Genomic DNA, 18,088 nt, shown 5'->3' with positions numbered 1-18,088 from the left:
TTTGCAGAATTTTAAATATTTATATCTCATGACCACAACAACATATATATTTAAGATTGTAGGTTTTAAACCTGCAACACTTATCATCTTTCCAAGTATGTTATACCATTTGACCGTGATTGTGTGGTTGTGTAAGTGATGTTAACTTAAACTCAAAGCTTTGGCTATCAGCAATTCAGCATCAATATGGTGCTTCCTATAACCAATATTAACAAAACGGGAGAGTGTCTAATTCAATGCTGATAAACACTATATTGATGCTGGTCTATGTTACCGTTTTTTCTAGTGGAAATCTCGTTACTGGAACACCATCGACATTGCACACAATAAAAACGGTCCACTATAAAGTATTATCCTCCACTTAGCTGCTTCCACGTGTAAGTTGTTTCCCACTTCCTTCGACAACACCTGACCAACCTAACCGATAACCTTTAGGCACATCACTCATCTCTTTCATCACTCTGTTATCCTGTAACAATAACCTCTCAAGTCGTTTCTTTCGGTATCTCCAAGCCACTTGAATCTGCATTGCTGCTCGTAGCCTCCAATAAGGAGACTCATACCTTATGGCTCCTTGCACCTTATGGCTTCTTAGGAATCTTGAGAACAAGCTTGTTACGTCTTCAAGATCTGCTACACTCAGCGAAAACGCCTCCACATTTGTCACACACCTAACATTTCTGTTGCTAACCAATCCCTTTGTCGGCATCTTTATCCTTGTCCCATCTGGCAAGTTTCATTAACCTATTCAGTTCCAATCTTTGAGAATTTCAAACATATAGACCACAAAGATATTAGCATAAGGGTACGTACCAGGGTTTACAGAAGAGCGTTCGAGGCACCAAGTGAGAAGTTCTTCACCACAAACGTCTCCCTCTGACAATGGCAGAACAGAACCGTCTTCTCCAATGCTCTCCATCTCACCTCTCACAATGAATACCATTTTTTCAACTAGACCTTTGCGATGCAACACCGTGCTACTCCTTATGTACGTCCTTTGTTTCAGCCTCTCACGGATGGCATCTAAGATTGATTCATCCATTAACGAAAATATTCTCACCTGCTAAACCAATAACAGTTCAGAACATTATGGTTGAGAATTATCTATCTGGAAAGTACACTATGCAGAAAGAGATTTATGGTGCAATTAATGTATTCATTGTGCTGCTGATGCTTATTACCTTCTTGAGAAACTTGAAGAGATGGCGTTTTATATCTCTTTGAAGATCATCAGGCATATTCTCAAAAAGGAGTTCCTCGTTTACTCCTCTAGTAGCAGCCCAATTGAACCGCTCAGCCTCTCGCACTCTCCTGCGTTTGTTGAACAAAAAGCACCGAGTTAGTTCAGCCCAATTCAAGTGATAAGCAAAAGTTTAAGAAGCTATGAAGTGAACATACTTTCTTATATCCTCTGGCAACAGTCTATGGCTCATCCACTGCTCCACGTCACGGCGTCTCAACATCATTTCCATCCTCCTGCAAGCATAAATCATCATCATCACAGTCAAAACAAAAAAAAAGAGTCGCCATTTGTTATAAGTATTTTCTCTCTTGAAACATTATTGAAGTGTATTATACCTTCTATCAAGAGCTTGAAGGAAGTTGTGCATGTTACCGATAAGCCGAGCAAAAAGCAAAAGCCCTAGACCAATGATACCCATTGTAAAGTAAACCTCCCCTACTGAGTAACTTGGCATTTGGTTTCCAGCAAGTGTGCTTATTTGCTTTCAGATATTCAAAAAAAAAAAAGACAAGTTCACATTAGTAAAGAGTGACTTAAAAAAAAAACTAACAGAGCCGTAGTTTACCTGGAATCCCCAAAACAGAGAGTAACTGAATCTTGTGAAGATATCATGTTGAGTAGTAAGATTAACTGCCTTCATATAGATCCCATACGAGAAACCACCGTCTTGAAAACAAGCATTGACACTGTCACTGTCTCTCCATAGAGCTCGTAGTGGCTCCGGTGCATAGATATCCCCACGAGCACAGTCTATAAGATTCCTACGTTCCACCGTATAATTTCCAGCATGTAACAAGCATCTCTTAACTCTCTGAAAAGAAACAAATACAAACATCATAATACAAATATAATCAATAAAGGAATTGTGAAAAAACATTACAGGAAGTGGCAGGCGCTTACCTGAAGCCCTGCAAGATACCAGCAAGAACCAACAACATGTCCAGCAAGAATGAAGGTGAGAAGATTAATAATAAAATTAGCCCAAGCCGACTCAAAGATGAACCCTGTCGGTGTTTGTCCAGCAATAAGTGGAAGAAGCCTATATAGCTTTGGAATGTACTGGAATAGAAATACGGCACGTATACTATTCCTCTCGAATTTTGACCTGGGTGTGCCTAAGTGTTCTGGTAGCATCGACAATATCATTATCTGCAACACACAGGAGAGAGATATCTTATGGTCAAAAGAATCATCTTCGAGAGCTAGTTAACATTATTCAAAAGCTTAATACTACAAACCTGTGGCATAGGTAACACTATCAACATGTCAAGAAAAAACTTTCCTCGCAAGTAATTGCGAGCAATTTTTCTTGGATGATCAACTAACTGGCCAGCACCAACTATTCTAGACTCAGGAGCTACATAAGCCAACCGAAACTGCGATAAATATGACAAGAAAGATAACAGACAAGAAAGAAACACATTAAAGCCAAAAAAAAAGGTTTCTATACATAGGAGACGAGAGAAAAAGGAGACGAACCTGAAGCAGAATGTTGATGAAGAATATAAGATCCGACATACTTCTCAGAGACACAAATACTTTTGTCCTAAGCCAATCAATCTCTATGCATTTGTTGTCCTGTAATAGTCTCAACAACTCATGAAAAAGACAAGGGAGTGATAGAGCAAGAGAAGGAGACGTACATGTCGGATTAATAAGAGGAAAACAAAGGCAGGATCTATAAAGATAGCCAACAAGCATGAAAAGGCTAAGAAACGAGTCCACATTTGGACAAATTTGGAATGAGGATTCATGATTCTAGGTACGCATCTACGAACAGAGGAAGCAAATCGCTTAGCCCAACCTCTAGCATCATCATAAAGTGCACTGTGGAACTACACAATAAAAAAAAAAAGAAAACAAAGATTCTTTTTTTTTTCTGTCAATGTTTACTTGGGTCTCAAGCTAAGTAAAAGCAAACTTACCCTAGAGTCAGAAATTACTCTGTAAGTGTGAAACTGAGCAGCTTGGCGGTTGTAGTAAGAAGGACAAGTGGTACAGTAAGGATCATTACACATCCCTAGCTGTCCAGATTTCAATAGATTTGCGTTTTTCAAGACGAATTCATCTTCTTCAGAAGGAACATCAACGGTAGAGGAGGAGGAGAGGGAGGAGTCAAGAGGTTGAGCAGGAGAGGGAGGGAAGAAAGAGTGATCAGGTCTACGAGTAGAGTAAAGAGGACCGCTCATTTGCAGTGAGGGAGGTGGTCTTCTCTGTGTTCGAAGAGGGCCTGTGTAGCCTAAAGGAACGATTGAGTTGTCAACTCTGTTAGTGGAGTAGGTTGAATTAGAGAAGGAAACGCTACGGTTCCTTGAGTTGAAAGCCCTGGTGTTAGCACGAGATCTTGCTTCTGGAATTGGAACAAGAATAGGGAACTCGTCGTTCTCGTTAGGGGAAGCCATGTTCTTGGACGAGAAGATGGTGCCCCAAAGAGCCTAGGGTTAGCTGGAAAAAGGTACAAAACGATGAAAGAAAGAAGAAGACGGCGATGATGACAGAGACTTGTGTATATGGAGTTTAGCCCGTCAAGAATGAAATATTATATAGTTTTATGAGGAAAAGAAAAACATCTAACGTTGAAGGAATATTTATGAGTCAAAATGAAAACAAAAATGAAATGTTTACATACTGGATCTTTTGTTGAGCACGTATGCATCGACGAAACTTCAAAAAGTATTTCGTTTAGTTAGTAAGTAAATCAAAAAGGTTGGAAGAAGGAAAACCTCAAGAAGTTTCCTAATTTATGTTAATTCAACTTTTCACATTTTTATTTCTATACTTTACTAAATGATTAAATCGTGTAACTATTTTATATAACAAATAGAATGGAAGTGTCAAATTTGAGCTTACTTTTAAAAGGAATTAGACTGGAATTCTCACCAACTCACGGTTTAGCTTTTTCCAATGCAGTTTACTAGGTTTTAACAAGTATATAACTTTTGACATAACAAATAATTAATAAAAAAATTTTTGCGCAACAAGTAATTAAGAATTTAAGAGTGAATAAACTGGTCGCGTGTCTGACATTTATGTCTTTACTTACCCTCTTGTCCTGTCAGGTCCTTGAAGGTCATCATGCCTTCTTTTCTTCGTTTAGTAGAATAGATAATACTAATAACGTGTTACTTTTCCTTTTTCAAAAAGGGACATTTATTCGTTTATATAAGTCTGCCATAAGATCAATAATTGACATTACTGATCTGAATTCAAAATTAAAATTTCATCGCCACCAACTGCTACACATGCTATCTACAGTACCCTCTTTCTGCTTTTGCTACCCATTTGAATCTCAAAATTCAAATGATGAAAGCCTTTAAGCCCAATAGTATTCAATGGGCCGCAACGGCTAAATCCAAGTATGTCTAGCCACGTGTTAACAAATTAGTGGTACAAAATCAAATGCTTGTTGCTTTGGCGGATTTTGCCTGTTATATGCTCTGCACTGAAGCAAATGACCAGACGTGTCAGCTCTCATCACTCTCTCTGTTTCAAGGTTTGTATCTTTCTTCTTCTTCCTACTAAAAAATCTTAATTAATAATCTCCTTGATCGTAAGATCTCTTTCTATACATTTATTACGTTATTGGAAAAGCCATCAACGTCTATATCATCTCTCTTTCTCTGGATCTATGCATATTTACATTTTTTCTTTATAAAATTAACTAACAAGAACATGTATCTTTCAGGTTTGAAGAAGATGAAGAGCAAAGGTTCCATGGACGTCGTGACTCATCTTCCTCCCCATTTGCCATCTCTCTCCGGTACTGTTCCTTTCTTTTTGGAGCTTTCCTCAATTTCAAATTTTCAAAAAACAAAAGCATACTACTGTTGGACCCCACTTTCTCTCTCTCACTCTCTTCTTTTGCTTGTCTTCTTTCTCTCTCATCACTTTCGTGTCTGAAAATATTGGAAACAACAGACCTTGAAGCTCGGATGCAACTCATGCGTGAATCTGCCTTTGAAGAAAGCCAAGGAGATGATGATACATTTGCTCAACGTGCTGAATGGTTTTACCAGAGAAGACCTCTCCTTCTCTCCCTTTGTCTTGACCTTTACAACGGCTACGTCACTCTCTTGGGCCGTTCTCATCAAAGCAAACCGAACCAGCAGCTTAAACCCACGGCTTCTCATCCCAATCATCTCCTCCACGACGAAGAAGACTGCGTTTCAGAGGTTGATTCCGGTAGCGAGATAAGTTCGGAGAGCACCTTATCCTTTCAACAGATGGAAGATCCTGCTGCGGTCTCAGAGAAAGTCGATGAGCTTGTGTCCCAACTCGTGGCTGCAAACTTGGACAAGGAAATTCTGCAACACGAGTTACTCAACAAGGAGCAGCAGTTTTGTGAAGCCGCCAAGACCATAGAGCTGTTGAAGAAGTTCGTCATGTTGCTGGAGATGGAGAAGGAAGTTGCTATGGAGGAAAACGCTAATCTTGGATACAAAGTCACGTCTCTCTTGGAGGAGAACAGAGAGCTAGCCACTGAGGCCTTGTTCATGAAGAACGAAGCTGTTGGGCTCGCTAGGTGTGTGCTTAAGATGAGAGATGACCACTTCCACAAGGTCTGCATCCTCCAGAACCGCATCTATTCACTTCAGGCATCGCAGAACTCCGAGCCTGTCTATGATAAGGTCTCAACCGGCTGCTTTGGCCTGGATAAGTACAAGACCAAGAAGAAGAAGGAGAACAAAACCGAAGACAAGACTGGATTCAAGTGGTTGAAGAAGCTGAACAACATTAACCTCTTCACAAAGTCCAGCCTTAACCCATCAGCTGCTCCATCATGCTGCACTTCTCAACTTGCCTAATTAATCTATCCTTTGTTGTATTAGTAAACTATGAACAATGCATACATTACTGTGTATGTTCTACGGCCTTGTTACGTTTTAATGCTATTTAGTGCATCGTCCTGATGCACAGTTTGTTCCACACTACAAACTATATGTGACTCCTCAATCCACCAATGTAGGGTTCACATGACTTAACTAATCTAGCAAACACAACAATGTCATGACCTTCCTACCCAATACATGCTTACTGCTATAAACCTAGACTGAGCTTCAGAAAAAAATAGAGAAAACAAAGGCAAAGAGATACTCTCTTTAACAATGCTTAGACTGATAACAGTTCAGCAGGGAAGCTGGTTCTCCAGCTTGATGATATTCTCTGCCATTTGCTCGTTATCGTCTCTCATGCTAAAATCTGAAGGAACAAACCATACAGTTGGCGACAGCTCTGGTTGGGACCTCATGACAAACTATACCAACTGGACGCAGGGAAGAGAATTTCATGTCGGTGATGTCTTAGGTAATTTCCCCAACTCCTACACAAGGATTCCTATTACTCTTCTCTAGTAGTCCTCTGTTCCATACCATTTTCCAAGAAAATATGATCAGTTGTTTGACCAACCCCATACTCGCTAAATCTGTCTCTCTTCTTCAACAGTTTTCAACTACAACGTGGACCAGCATAACGTTATGCAAGTTAACTCCACGGCATACGCAGACTGTGGAAGAGACAATTACATCTCTCTCTTCACCAAAGGCAACGACTCGATCATTATGTCAGAGGTCGGAGAGCACTGTTTCATCTGTGCAATGTACGATCACTGTGAGAATGGCCAGAAGCTAAGTATTAATGTAGCTCCTTGAGTTACTGTTGATGAGTAATTTTCAAAGATAGGCAGCTTGTTGTTTGGGTCGTCTCTCTCTAGTACCAAAAATAATGTCATTTACTTGAATAATTATATATCATGAGCTTGAATAATATAGAAAGGGTAATCTCATTACCACTTGATAATATACTAATAACCTATACAACATACTTTGGAACTCTTGAAAACCCCTCTACCCAAAGAAAGAGACATTACTGTAACGGTCTTGACAGAGACAAAAGAAATTACCCTTAAAGTGACAGACATGCAGTGAGCTATATCCATCCAACACAACTCCAAATGTCAGGATACATCTGCTTCAACAGCTTTCTTTTGAAGGTTTGCAATCCGCGCCTGCAAGGATAGTTTTAAAAACACCAAACCAATGTATGAAACCCCTCTCGAACATAGGTTTCAAATAAGATTAAGAAGAAACTGAAGACACCACTATGCTTAAAATGCTAAATAAAATTTTGGACCTTGAATGATTTTGATCTGCGAAGGGTAGGATCAATCTCCAAACATTTCAAGTATGACTTCTCAGCGAGATCATATTGACCTTGTGCAACGTAAACATCACCTTGGCAAACGTAGGGCTGATATATATATAAAAAACAGAACCAAACAGTAAGCTTACAAATATGAACACAGAGAACTTCAAAAGAGCCACCACATCTCTTGAGTATCATCACCTCAGGATAGTTGGGAGCTAAAGCTAGAGCTTGGCTTATATCTTCAAGAGCACCAGAGTAATCAAGCATTCCTAGTTTCGCTACTGCTCTGCAATCCCCAAATTACAACAATCAAAACAGTATCCAAGATAAACAAAATTTGTACCTTCCCTCCTTACCTGTGTTTGAAGATTCTATGCAAGCCACCGTATGGTTTCATCTCTAAAGCCTGCGAAACAATAAACGCAATCCATGGTCAAAGCTCACGGAGAGAGTGAATCTGAGACTAAGTATATACATACACTCTATAAACCTTTGTGAGAAGTGATTCTGCATCTCCGAAGTTTTCAGATTCGATCTGAGAGAGAGCATTGTTGGTTAACGCTAAAGCGGCGAGAGCCTCAGCGACGGCGGCGGAGGAGGAGGAGGAGGAAGAGGAAGCTTCGCGGCCGCCGTCGCATAGGGTGAACAGGATCTCAGCAGCTCGAGAAGGCGTGGCGCAGTGACGAAGGAAGAGGCCTTGGGGTAGAGCGACGAGGTTCGGACCCGAGCCGCACCGGCCGAGGCAGCCGCAGGGATTGACTCGGAGCTGGGGAGGCGCGAGGGAGGTTAGCGTCTCGAGGATCTGGAAGGAGCCTTGTTTCCGGCAGGTGCGGTTGGTGCAGACGCGGAGCTCCTTCGTCGGTTCTGATGAGCTCCGGCAGGTGAGCGCCGGTAAAGCGACGGAAGCCATAACGGATAAGAAAGAGAGAGTATAGCGGGCGAGAGAAGAGTTTTTTTATTCGGTTAAAGATGCGCGCCTGAGACAAACCGAATATTTAATCCGGTTTAGTCAGGTTAATTTTGGTTTAAATACCGAATATTCGGTATCCGATGGAACCAAAACCAAGAAACTTCAGAAGTGTGTATTATATAGAAACTAACAGCAACACAAGTTGCATTAACGTGTCTTCCTAAAGTACTAGTAGACTGAGATGACACAATATGTGGGTGTGGCAATTTCTCTTCGTGTGCAACATGATAACCATGAAGACTGAAGAAAAAAACCATACGAGTCATGAGCAACCATGTATATAACATACTAAACTCCTCACTATCCATCACTGAACATATACTAAAAGCAGGTAAGGAGATATCATCAAATCATAATTGTGGATCGATATTATTGTGTTGGTTTAAGAAGCAGAAACCCATAATGCATTTGTACTCTCCAGTGCCAAGACAAGCAAGAGCAGTCACATAATCCACTACCTCCACAGCTCCTGCACCTGTGACCAAACACCTTGAAAAAAAACTTAAGAACTTCTCAAGTATCGGAGTTACAAGAGGTATTTGAGCCACGCTCCTCTCGGAAGCATTTACATATCCACGTAATTAGTCCTCCCTTGAATCGTACATAACCAATGGAGTAGAAAATAAGAAGCAATCATTAGATGAGACATTTAGAAAACTGACTGTTGCAATCATTATGGACCAAATCAATTGACGTTGCTTGTACAACAATTCAAAGTAATACACTTTGGTGACTTTTGTATATTGCTTTTTCTTTTGGTCCAAGATCTCTCTCTCTCTCACTCTACCATTGTACTTCAATGATTTAGTTACAAGCAACCAAAATTGTATATAGAAAATATATATAGAAAGACCAAAAAAAACATAGAAAACAGAACAAACTTATGTCGTTGATTTGAGTTCATCGTAACCCCATCTTTGACAACCTGTCGACTATAATTAAAAGTCCAAATGATGATTTGTTCTCTTCTTCCTGTTTCATTCACATTTAATGATTTAAGAATCAAAACCTCAAATTCACGTACAGTAAGATAAAAAAGGAAAAGAGTCAAAAGTCTTTTAAGCCTTACAGTCGAAAGTAGCCCAGCTGGAGGGTGGTGCTATGGTGGTCCTTCTATTCTGATACAAATCTCCGGAGAAAATATCATTCTTTTGATTTGGTTTCTTAACATCTATCCCCACTGGTAGAGGTAGAACATATAAATTCTCCTTCATCTTCATATCCACCGAACCCTGAATGCATTGCAGAGAGACACAGTTAAACAAAGATATTTTTTTAAGTCAATCTGGTGAGATACTACCATACCGCACGGATTCTTGTTTCTGGTGGTGTAACTTCAAGAACATGCTTAAGAAGGAACTCTTCATCAAGGGAACGAGTTCTTGTTTTCGTTGGAGTTTCTGGCTTATGTCCTCTCTCTACCAAGTGACTAACTTTGGAGCTTGGCTGGTTAGCTACAGGAGCCGGTTGAATCCCTCCCGGTGAAACCCATTTCTTCTCATCGTATCTATGAAAACACGAACAGAACACAAACAGAAGCAAAGCAAGATGAAGAATGCAGCAAAAGAAAAAAAACTATTTAGAAATATATAGAAAAGAATCAATATACTTGGCTCTTATAAATGCGTCGCTTGAGCTTCTCTCGAAATGAAGAGGCAATTCTGATTCCCAGTACTGATTTGCCTTAGCATTACCGGTAGCTAGAGCGAGAGAACAAGAATGATGATTGTTCAACTACTGAATGGGGTTAATTTATTATATTTAACTAGAAAAGAGGGAGCTTACATTGCATGAAAGCAACCTGATCTGGAAGCCATGTATCCAGGGTTATAGACCTTACCTGTTTCAAACCCATCAAGATCAAATAATGTGTATGATGCAATGTTTCAACAGAGAGAATAAGAAAAAAAAGTGAAGAAACCTGAGAGATGTGGACACCAAGGCTGCGATGGATTCCAGAACATTGCATGCATATGAATATCCCAAGGTTCACACTTGCCCATCTTGGTGCCCTGTAAAAAAAAATAGAGATAGATCATCAAACAACACATAGAAGTTTCTAATCATTCTTTTGAATGAAGAAGAGTACGTAGTATCATCATGCATCGCTTACTTTGATCGACAATCTGCACATTCTCGATTGTCTGGATGCTTTAAAAGTGCTTCCAATATCTGTAGTAACCCACATACAACACCTTTCAATGGTGAAAACAAGAAAAGATGGGAGGAAAACAAAAAAGGAACCTACCTTGGAATGCTTGGCGTTGAGCTCCTTGGAAACAGAGGCCTTGCCGTTCATTCTGATGAGAGAAGAGACAAGAGGGGAGAGAAGGGAGTAATTGAAAAATGAAACAAAAGTTTGTAATAGAGAAAGGAAAATGATCTCAAGGAAGAACGGATTTGAAGGAGAGAAGAGGGAAAGATCAAAGAGAGAGAGAAGGAGAAGGATGAGACGTTTTCTCGTACCCTTTTATATCTGTGACTACGACACGTCATCTCTAACCTCTCTCTCTCTCTCTATTTTTGATTAATTAGGAAAACAATTAATGATCGGAGGAGAAGAAGCTGGGAGAAAATGAAGGGTCAAAGCAGCAGAGGAAGAGACTGAAATGGAATCCCTAGCTACCAAAAACCTCATTGTCTGCCTTTCAGTTGAGTTTCTCCTCTCTTCTGAGCTTAATAGGTCAGTGCAAAACTCTAAGTAAACATTCTTCTGACAAATCAAATAGCTTTATGCTGCTTTACTACTTCCAAATTTCTGTGTCCATATGTCTGTAAACAATTACTTGTCTGGAATTTAAGTTGTTAATTTTTTTATAAAATCACCACCATTAGGCCCCTCTAAGAAAAAAAACTCATCCAATACCCAACGAGCTTGGAACTAATAGATATTTTTTTTTTACAACGGTATCTAGAGTGATAACTGTCTAGACCACACGGCACAAAGTGAATAATAAGTTTCAACCGTTTTCTTATTACAGGATAATACTAAAACTGAAGATAAGAAAAAACAATATCTGAAAAACCAATGGTGTCTATATTTTCCTCTTCCAAATGGCACATGCAACTCAGTATGAAACGAAAAATACAAACAAAACTAGAGAAAACAACCAATCTGTAAAATAATAGTATATAATTCCATAAACACTACAATCTAATTTACAAGTGAGGACCACACTTAAGATTTTTATATAAGAAAACACTACCAGACACAACGGTTCAATTTCTAAAATGTCACTTTTGGCAATTTTCTTCCCAAACAAACAGACAAAAAAAAAGAGAAACTGATCTTTAACCAGTGGAGCTGTGATTGTAAAAACGAGAACATTGTATCGCAGGCCTTGAGAGCAGAGGTGCAACTTCTATTGGACACGTGGACAAACCGACGACTGGATCCGTATCCATACAGTTATACGACAAACAGAGCGAAACAGAGTCTGGCAGTTCAAAACCAGAGTTCCACGGGAATCTGGTCAAGTAGTTATGCTGCAAGAAGAGCGTTTTCGTCGTACCGTTGATCAAGCTCTCTACGTATTCCTCTGGGATGTTTCCTGTGAAACGGTTGTTGTTCAGGAACAGAGACTCTGCTCCGGCGAGGGAAGGAGGTAACTCTCCGGAGATTGAGTTATGGCTCAGATCGACAGTGGAGCCTTGAGGTAACGTTAACGACGACGTGGCGTTGATGGATGTGAAGTTGTTTCGTTGTAAGAACATTGATGAGGTTGTGGAGCCAAAGAGTGATTGTGGGATTGCTCCGGTGAACTGGTTCATGCTGAGATCGATGTATTGAAGGTCTGTGAGTGGCTCCAAGGGGATGATTGTGCCGGAGATTGAGTTTCCGGCGAGAGATAAGTACCGGAGAGAGACCGGGAAAGCAGGTGGGAGTTGGCCGGAGAGTTGGTTCATCTTTAAGTCTAGATGGAACAAAGGGCTAGAGACGGGTTTCACGTTGTCGGAGAAACGGTTCGAGGCTAAGACGAGGACTTTGAGTCGAGGAAGTGTTGTGAGAAAGTGAGGGAGAGAGCCTGAGAGTTGGTTATAGCTGAGGTCTAGAGTGTGGAGGTATGAGAGAGATGAGAGAGAGTTTGGTATAGGACCGGTTAAGCGGTTTCTGGTTAAGGAAATGACTCGAAGGAGAGGGAGGGTATCGAACCGAGGAGGGAGAGGTCCGGTGACTAAACCGGGGTAGAGAACGAGTTGGGTCAAATGGGTTAGGTTGGAGATGGAAGGTGATAGGGAGCCGGAGAGGTTAGGGCCAAGAGATAAGGCGGAGACGCGGCCGAGTGAAGTGCAAGTGAGGCCTGAGAAGGTGGAGCAAGGGTCAGGGGTTGTGAAGTCCCAAGTTGCGAAGAAGGCTGAACCGGGCATGTCAGTTAATGAGTTTCTGATTGATTCAAGAGCAACTTGGTCTGTTGGAGCTAAGGAAGAGAAAGTGGAGTGGACGAGAGTGAGGAGAAGCAAGAAGAAAGTGTAGTTCATGTTTTGATGTTTTTTTTAGTTATCTTTTTCTTTTTTTCTCTTTGAAGTTTGGTGAGAATGTTTTGTATTTAAAGAGAGGGAAAGAGGATAGCGCGTGGGGGAGGGTAATAATGAAGTCAGAGAGAGTGTGTGATAGTGAGTGAATGTTAACGTTATGGATTCTTGTTAGAAAATGTGTTTGTTAATTTATTACGCCTCTTTCGACTCTTGTCGGTGATACTGGCGGTTGTGTTCTCTTTTTGCATTCAATCAAAACTCCTCAAAGGAGGTAACTCAAAGATGGAGCAGATTCATCTAATCCTGAACGTCAAGTTCGATTCAGTTTTTGTTATATATACAGAATATTGATTTTTTTTTCCTCACACTAAAGTTATCAGAAAATTACAAAAAAATAACAAAATTTCGGTTTATTTGATTTGATTTTCCTTACTTTATATTCAGTATTGGTTGAATTTGTTTGGTATAAAAATTGCCAAGCAGTAATAAGTAATAACACACGAACAGGCCTGCACACGATTCAAGTCGTTTGGAACTTTGGTTACTGACAAATTTGTTTGAAATTCGGCTACTCACTGAACTAGCACATATAATAACAACATTAAAACTTCAATTAGTTGTGCTCTAACTAACTTTAACAACATTAAAGTTTCGGATGCTTGTAAGTTGAAAATTAAGTCCAAGAACATCTAATTATTAGTTATAACTTAGTTAGAGCACCCATGTCTATATTTAAGGAGTATTATTCTTTGATGTGAAGAAGATACATGTAATAGACTGTGAAGAAGATACATGTAATAGACTAAGGTTATACACTATTTAACCAACAAGTCTCATATATTCTATCATTCATCTCGAGATCAATCCATTTATAAGTCTCTATCATCCAGAAAGATAATTTATAGGATTTTTTTTGTTGCATCTTTGTATCAAACTGAGACTTAGTGCTTCCAAAATGCACATTAAGATTGAAATAAAACAAAGGACAGGGCACAACTTAAAGAACATTAAACCCTGATAATATACTAGACTTGCAATTCACGCAATCTGAAACTCTAAAGGAACCGAGGTCCAATTAGGAACATAGGCACAGTGAGAAAACCAAGTGATCCAAGATGCAATTCCGTCTAAGCGAGAGTCTAGTTGAATCTTACTGCACGTATCTCTTCCCTTCATAACATAGAAGGAAAGCTTTCCAGTTTCATCGTCGCCACAACAAATGACTAGGTTCTTATCATAGATGATATAACTAACACCATAAAGCTTATTAAACAACTTTGGCAAGTTAGTTGCTGTAAGAGTCATCAAGTTCATCCACACCACTTCCTCTCCATCATCAATCTTCCTCTTCGTTACCCAAATCTCAATCTTCCTTGTCAGATAGCACTGCGTTAACAAGGAAAAGCGATCTCCCTTAAAAACCGCAAGGAAATGTTCATCATGCCTTTCTTGAAACGGAAGTGGACAAACAGGTTTGAAAACCTCCCTGGAGAAATCAAAGCTTTGGATGAAATACTCACGAGTTTGGCGATTGCAAGCAATCCAATACAAGTTTCCATTCAAGGACACGTGTGATTGTTTAGCTGTTTCACATATGGGCCTCATGTCCTCGTCAGGTGTATCAATAAACCTCAACGTTTGAGACGCACACTCGTAGATTGCAACTCTCTCCGCGTTAACATTTTTCTGGTCTTCTTTGGGTGGACTTCTAAAATAATCCACCATCTTGTAAACATTGCCCACAACCTTCATGGCAACTCTCCGGAGGTAGCTATTTGTCTGGACCTCGGATGGACTTCTCAGATACCCCAACATCTTGTGAACCTTTTCAGGTCCACTACTGTCGTATCCTAACCCAAAAACATCGAAGCGTTCGTCCACCAAAGGCTTGATCCACTTAACATGTCCCAACAACGGATTCAAGAGCGCTGTCCCCTTCTCCCAACGGTGTGGATAGTTACAAACCAAGAACTCATCGCATGTAGTGATGTTTGCGTTATGAAAACTTAAACCAAGGGGGTGGGAGTGTATCTCACGCAACTCCATCGTTGGATCGGTGATGTCTATCGAAACAATCGTGATTTCGGTCAGGAGGATGAACTGAGGACGGGGGAGAGACAAGTGGTTGTAGATGAAACTCCTGTCGTTGAAAAGAGAGTTCCATTGTTTGCATACGGTTCTGAACCGAACGAGAACTTTAGGTGGAAGACGAGTGAGTATTTCTTCCTCCAGTTCCCATGGAAGCCTAACTTGCGGAGGTGCCATTAGGTCTTCTTTTTTTTCTTCGATTTAGTTGCTAAAATCGAATATATACTTTACCTTAGGAATATAACAAGAAAGTCTCTTTTTTTTGGAAACTTAGTAACATTCAAGAACAATCTTGGTAAACAAGTAAAACTTGAAAAACAAGTAAATTCATAAATTTTTATAGAAACGAATTTAATAATGGAGATAAGCAAATATAAACTTGATTTTCTATCTCAATACATTTTTACATTGCACTGAAGTCAATCAATCGGTATTTGAATAACAACAGTTATTCATGTATTTTGAAAGCTGGAGATTCACTGATGGATGATCAAACATATAGTTTAGTTAGTGAAACTAGTTACAGATTCATAAGCACTATTCGTAACTCCACCTATAAAGAAATACATGAAAAGAGAAGACAGATTGAAGAAAGCTCTCTAATCATATGATAATGCAATGAATATAGTTCAGCTTAAGCTTTCATTCACACTCCAGAGAATTAACTAAACCTATCTACTCTTCGACGGCGCAGCTCATCTAAAGGAATATCACTAGAAGAAGAATGTAACTGTCCCTGGTTGTTCACTGACCATCCGTTTCCTCTACCCCTTCCCAAACCACACATCTCACAAACACTTTGCCGACCAGAATTGTCATAAGTACACGACTGGCATCTCCAGATCCCAGGTCCTCTCCCCACTCTTCCTCTCCCCGAAACCCTCCTCCTTCCAGACCTAACCAAACTGCTCAGAAACTTCAATGGCCAAGTAACACCTCTAACCACCACACTAACAGGGTCTAAACCCGAGTGAGAAGACCTCTTCAGCTTCAAATAGAGAATACCAGCAAGAATCCCACCTAAATGCCCAAGAAACGAAGCGCTGGGCATAAACATCTGCACTAGAACCAGCTCCGCCCAGGCGGCGTACTTACTCGGGACGAGGATACCGTACACGCTGGTGTAATAATCCTCGTCCCGAGCATTGAGAACGACTTTCAAAGCGAACAGGACGCCGGAGAACCCCACCGAGTACTCGTTGTAAAAGGCTCTTTCGTAGTCGAAGATGACGTGGAGGGACTTGGCTAAAAGCAGCGTGACTCCTTGCGAGATACCGAGAAGGGTAAAGACCATGGAAGCGAACTCGGTGCTTCCCATGGATGTCTCTAGCTTGATCCCTTTCCAGAGGAGAGACATCATGTTGTAGACTAGGTGAGGCTCGTCTAGATGGTAGAACGGTGATAGAAAGAATCGTTTCAAGTCCTTGTGCTATTGCAAGCAAAACGGTTACAAACTTTGGATTCTTATAATCTCAAAATTCTCAAGAAAATTAAATTAGAGAGGATTCGAATTTGAGGTTTTACCTTGAGGATGAGGTTTGGATTGAACAGAACGTCGTTGATGTGAGGGATAACCGGATCGATAAACGCCGGTCTGAGATAGACGAGAGTGTTGGCGGCTAATAGACCCGCCGTCACGGGAGGTTTCCACGGCAGTCTGTAGTACTCAGCGACGGTGCTGAGCGCCAGAAGAGGAAGCATCCCTCCGCTTGCTCTTCTTCTTCCTTCGACAGAATGCGCCATTGAAGTTTAGAGATGATTCTTTGCTTCTGATCTTCTTATTCAAAATCTCTCTCAGATTCCTAAAGTAATCTCGTTTATTACATGTAGCAGTTTGGTCTATACGAAAACAATTCTCCAGACACTTCTTTACACGTGGCACATAGAACACCTTTTGTCTAGTTAAACTCCCTTTAATAAGTCTAAAACCTTTTCTTTCTTGATTTAGTTGATTATGCAAATCTCAAATCACATTTTACGCTCAATTTGAATGTTATTTGTATACAAACAAAAGATAAACATATACAACATTAGATTAGATTAGTTCAAAAGGATTTATTCTTTCTTTTCTTAGTGAGTGTCATCAGCTTTAGGCCTAGTGTTGATGAGCATTCTGCGAAGCATTGTGTTTCTCATTCATCAAAGTACGTAGAGATCTTCCCTTCAATCTCATCGTTGTTGTTCTGCAGCTAATTAGCTGTTCATTCTATATCACTCACATACACTTTCATCCTCTCCCTCGCTTCTTGTGCTGATACTCTATTCCTCAACAAATCTGTTTATTTCATACCCAAAAACAACACACGTTGTTCATTATCACTTTATGTTTTTCACGTTTCAACTTTAGTAAAATGACCGATTCGTTTGACCTCTTGTGGCTTCTGTATTCTTTATCAAGTGGGGTTCGTCCAAGGCCGCGCTTGGCGGTTGAAGTTCCGTTTTGAGTCTAGTCAATATCCGGATTGTTGACTCCGCGGACGTCGGCTTTGCTGCTTAGAACACATGCTGCTTCCATGTCAGGAACCATCAACTCCTCCTCGTCACTCTCGTCTAAAAATTATACAAACCCATTTAAAAAAAAAGAAAACAAAATAAATAGCAAAAAAAAAAACATTTTTTCATAAAAATAAGTATAAACAACTACCAGTTCTGTGCTTCTTGGGGGAAGAAGAGGAACTCGAGTTCCCATTGGCTCGTTGAAGAGACATTAATGTATTTTTACTTGTCTTTTCAGATTTTGCTGAAGACCTAGAGTAAGATGCTAAAGAGAATATCGAACCAATGAAATGGCTTCTCTTTCCCTTCTTTGGGACCACTGCAAAATCTGAAACCAATCAAACACCTTCCAAGTCTGCAACTCGTTTTAACGTAAAAGTCTTGAAAATCTTATGTTTGGCTTTATAGAAGAACACGTCTGTTACTGTTAATGCAAGACCACAAGTGCATGGGTCTCTCTTAGTCCAATGGTCGAAACCAGCAGCGCATATATAATGTATATTCGTTTTTACTATACCTGATTGATATTTTAAAGTCTTTGATTGAGACCACAACTGATTGTTCTGTTTTTGCTTTTAAAGTCTTTGTTCATGATATTTTCTTATGGAAACAAAGCTTTATTAATAGAGCGTGTGGGTTTTAAGACCATAATTACTGTTTAGAACAATTCA

The 18,088-nt window shown here is 40.0% G+C and overlaps 9 protein-coding genes across 10 annotated transcripts; 2 read left to right on the top strand and 7 right to left on the bottom strand.

The window, feature by feature from the left end:
* Positions 1 to 232: 232 nt before the first annotated feature.
* LOC108856944 (putative cyclic nucleotide-gated ion channel 19) lies at positions 233 to 3,839 on the bottom strand. Of its 2 annotated transcripts, none has more exons than XM_057010404.1 (11): positions 3,187 to 3,839; positions 2,887 to 3,078; positions 2,723 to 2,821; positions 2,482 to 2,619; positions 2,144 to 2,392; positions 1,809 to 2,054; positions 1,579 to 1,724; positions 1,399 to 1,476; positions 1,182 to 1,311; positions 814 to 1,060; positions 233 to 726 (listed from the first exon to the last, which is right to left on the bottom strand). In XM_057010404.1, the coding sequence occupies exons 1-11, from the start codon at positions 3,643 to 3,645 to the stop codon at positions 362 to 364; spliced, it is 2,349 nt and encodes a 782-aa protein (XP_056866384.1). In that variant the 5' UTR covers positions 3,646 to 3,839; the 3' UTR covers positions 233 to 361. The 2 variants fall into 2 exon arrangements, with proteins under 2 accessions (XP_056866384.1, XP_018486353.1); XM_018630851.2 differs by having other exon boundaries at positions 3,169 to 3,830.
* Positions 3,840 to 4,589: 750 nt separating this feature from the next.
* Positions 4,590 to 6,178, top strand: LOC108805253 (kinase-interacting family protein). Its single transcript, XM_018577250.2, has 3 exons — positions 4,590 to 4,736; positions 4,929 to 5,003; positions 5,162 to 6,178. The coding sequence occupies exons 1-3, from the start codon at positions 4,643 to 4,645 to the stop codon at positions 6,046 to 6,048; spliced, it is 1,056 nt and encodes a 351-aa protein (XP_018432752.1). The 5' UTR covers positions 4,590 to 4,642; the 3' UTR covers positions 6,049 to 6,178.
* A 140-nt stretch (positions 6,179 to 6,318) lies between these two features.
* On the top strand, positions 6,319 to 7,006 carry LOC108805256 (mavicyanin). The gene is made up of 2 exons (XM_018577252.2): positions 6,319 to 6,547; positions 6,686 to 7,006. The coding sequence occupies exons 1-2, from the start codon at positions 6,349 to 6,351 to the stop codon at positions 6,889 to 6,891; spliced, it is 405 nt and encodes a 134-aa protein (XP_018432754.1). The 5' UTR covers positions 6,319 to 6,348; the 3' UTR covers positions 6,892 to 7,006.
* LOC108805254 (uncharacterized) lies at positions 6,951 to 8,872 on the bottom strand. The gene is made up of 5 exons (XM_018577251.2): positions 7,878 to 8,872; positions 7,744 to 7,793; positions 7,586 to 7,673; positions 7,373 to 7,489; positions 6,951 to 7,247 (listed from the first exon to the last, which is right to left on the bottom strand). Exons 1-5 carry the CDS (start codon positions 8,295 to 8,297, stop codon positions 7,197 to 7,199), a joined length of 726 nt encoding a protein of 241 aa, XP_018432753.1. The 5' UTR covers positions 8,298 to 8,872; the 3' UTR covers positions 6,951 to 7,196.
* Positions 8,873 to 9,415: 543 nt separating this feature from the next.
* LOC108860429 (probable ADP-ribosylation factor GTPase-activating protein AGD15) lies at positions 9,416 to 11,083 on the bottom strand. The gene is made up of 7 exons (XM_018634311.2): positions 10,606 to 11,083; positions 10,471 to 10,529; positions 10,279 to 10,369; positions 10,143 to 10,197; positions 9,967 to 10,057; positions 9,663 to 9,864; positions 9,416 to 9,589 (listed from the first exon to the last, which is right to left on the bottom strand). Exons 1-7 carry the CDS (start codon positions 10,654 to 10,656, stop codon positions 9,416 to 9,418), a joined length of 723 nt encoding a protein of 240 aa, XP_018489813.1. The 5' UTR covers positions 10,657 to 11,083.
* A 394-nt stretch (positions 11,084 to 11,477) lies between these two features.
* On the bottom strand, positions 11,478 to 13,004 carry LOC108856593 (leucine-rich repeat receptor-like serine/threonine-protein kinase BAM1). Its single transcript, XM_018630436.2, has one exon. It carries the CDS (start codon positions 12,834 to 12,836, stop codon positions 11,649 to 11,651), a length of 1,188 nt encoding a protein of 395 aa, XP_018485938.2. The 5' UTR covers positions 12,837 to 13,004; the 3' UTR covers positions 11,478 to 11,648.
* A 690-nt stretch (positions 13,005 to 13,694) lies between these two features.
* LOC108858080 (protein SUPPRESSOR OF NIM1 1-like) lies at positions 13,695 to 15,107 on the bottom strand. The gene has a single exon (XM_057010943.1). It carries the CDS (start codon positions 15,096 to 15,098, stop codon positions 13,872 to 13,874), a length of 1,227 nt encoding a protein of 408 aa, XP_056866923.1. The 5' UTR covers positions 15,099 to 15,107; the 3' UTR covers positions 13,695 to 13,871.
* Positions 15,108 to 15,396: 289 nt separating this feature from the next.
* LOC108859493 (rhomboid-like protein 14, mitochondrial) lies at positions 15,397 to 16,743 on the bottom strand. The gene is made up of 2 exons (XM_018633398.2): positions 16,446 to 16,743; positions 15,397 to 16,350 (listed from the first exon to the last, which is right to left on the bottom strand). The coding sequence occupies exons 1-2, from the start codon at positions 16,662 to 16,664 to the stop codon at positions 15,583 to 15,585; spliced, it is 987 nt and encodes a 328-aa protein (XP_018488900.2). The 5' UTR covers positions 16,665 to 16,743; the 3' UTR covers positions 15,397 to 15,582.
* A 248-nt stretch (positions 16,744 to 16,991) lies between these two features.
* Positions 16,992 to 17,728, bottom strand: LOC108858079 (transcription factor HY5-like). The gene is given in 4 exon segments (XM_057011264.1): positions 16,992 to 17,054; positions 17,057 to 17,186; positions 17,264 to 17,471; positions 17,566 to 17,728. Coding segments are annotated over 4 exon segments (465 nt in total). The 5' UTR covers positions 17,630 to 17,728.
* Positions 17,729 to 18,088: the final 360 nt, after the last annotated feature.

The sequence above is a fragment of the Raphanus sativus genome, chromosome 5 (assembly GCF_000801105.2).
Source record: "Raphanus sativus cultivar WK10039 chromosome 5, ASM80110v3, whole genome shotgun sequence".
NCBI lineage: Eukaryota > Viridiplantae > Streptophyta > Magnoliopsida > Brassicales > Brassicaceae > Raphanus > Raphanus sativus.
The sequence above is the reverse complement of the archived record's forward strand: the minus strand, read 5'-3'. Positions and strand labels throughout refer to the sequence as shown.

Excerpts from the sequence above, each read along its gene's own strand:
- LOC108856944 (XM_018630851.2), bottom strand. The coding sequence starts at position 3,645 with ATGGCTTCCCCTAACGAGAACGACGAGTTCCCTATTCTTGTTCCAATT. Across the intron at positions 1,477-1,578 it reads CTTCAAGCTCTTGATAGAAG|GAGGATGGAAATGATGTTGA; the intron begins GTATAATACACT and ends TTATGCTTGCAG. Across the intron at positions 727-813 it reads ACGCTCTTCTGTAAACCCTG|ATGGGACAAGGATAAAGATG; the intron begins GTACGTACCCTT and ends GAAACTTGCCAG.
- LOC108805253 (XM_018577250.2), top strand. The coding sequence starts at position 4,643 with ATGCTTGTTGCTTTGGCGGATTTTGCCTGTTATATGCTCTGCACTGAA. Across the intron at positions 4,737-4,928 it reads ATCACTCTCTCTGTTTCAAG|GTTTGAAGAAGATGAAGAGC; the intron begins GTTTGTATCTTT and ends TGTATCTTTCAG. Across the intron at positions 5,004-5,161 it reads CCATTTGCCATCTCTCTCCG|ACCTTGAAGCTCGGATGCAA; the intron begins GTACTGTTCCTT and ends TGGAAACAACAG.
- LOC108805256 (XM_018577252.2), top strand. The coding sequence starts at position 6,349 with ATGCTTAGACTGATAACAGTTCAGCAGGGAAGCTGGTTCTCCAGCTTG. Across the intron at positions 6,548-6,685 it reads TCATGTCGGTGATGTCTTAG|TTTTCAACTACAACGTGGAC; the intron begins GTAATTTCCCCA and ends CTTCTTCAACAG.
- LOC108805254 (XM_018577251.2), bottom strand. The coding sequence starts at position 8,297 with ATGGCTTCCGTCGCTTTACCGGCGCTCACCTGCCGGAGCTCATCAGAA. Across the intron at positions 7,794-7,877 it reads CAGAATCACTTCTCACAAAG|GCTTTAGAGATGAAACCATA; the intron begins GTTTATAGAGTG and ends ATTGTTTCGCAG. Across the intron at positions 7,674-7,743 it reads CATAGAATCTTCAAACACAG|AGCAGTAGCGAAACTAGGAA; the intron begins GTAAGGAGGGAA and ends TGGGGATTGCAG.
- LOC108860429 (XM_018634311.2), bottom strand. The coding sequence starts at position 10,656 with ATGAACGGCAAGGCCTCTGTTTCCAAGGAGCTCAACGCCAAGCATTCC. Across the intron at positions 10,370-10,470 it reads TGTGCAGATTGTCGATCAAA|GGCACCAAGATGGGCAAGTG; the intron begins GTAAGCGATGCA and ends TTTTTTTTACAG. Across the intron at positions 10,198-10,278 it reads TTGGTGTCCACATCTCTCAG|GTAAGGTCTATAACCCTGGA; the intron begins GTTTCTTCACTT and ends GGTTTGAAACAG.
- LOC108856593 (XM_018630436.2), bottom strand. The coding sequence starts at position 12,836 with ATGAACTACACTTTCTTCTTGCTTCTCCTCACTCTCGTCCACTCCACT.
- LOC108858080 (XM_057010943.1), bottom strand. The coding sequence starts at position 15,098 with ATGGCACCTCCGCAAGTTAGGCTTCCATGGGAACTGGAGGAAGAAATA.
- LOC108859493 (XM_018633398.2), bottom strand. The coding sequence starts at position 16,664 with ATGGCGCATTCTGTCGAAGGAAGAAGAAGAGCAAGCGGAGGGATGCTT. Across the intron at positions 16,351-16,445 it reads ATCCAAACCTCATCCTCAAG|CACAAGGACTTGAAACGATT; the intron begins GTAAAACCTCAA and ends TGCTTGCAATAG.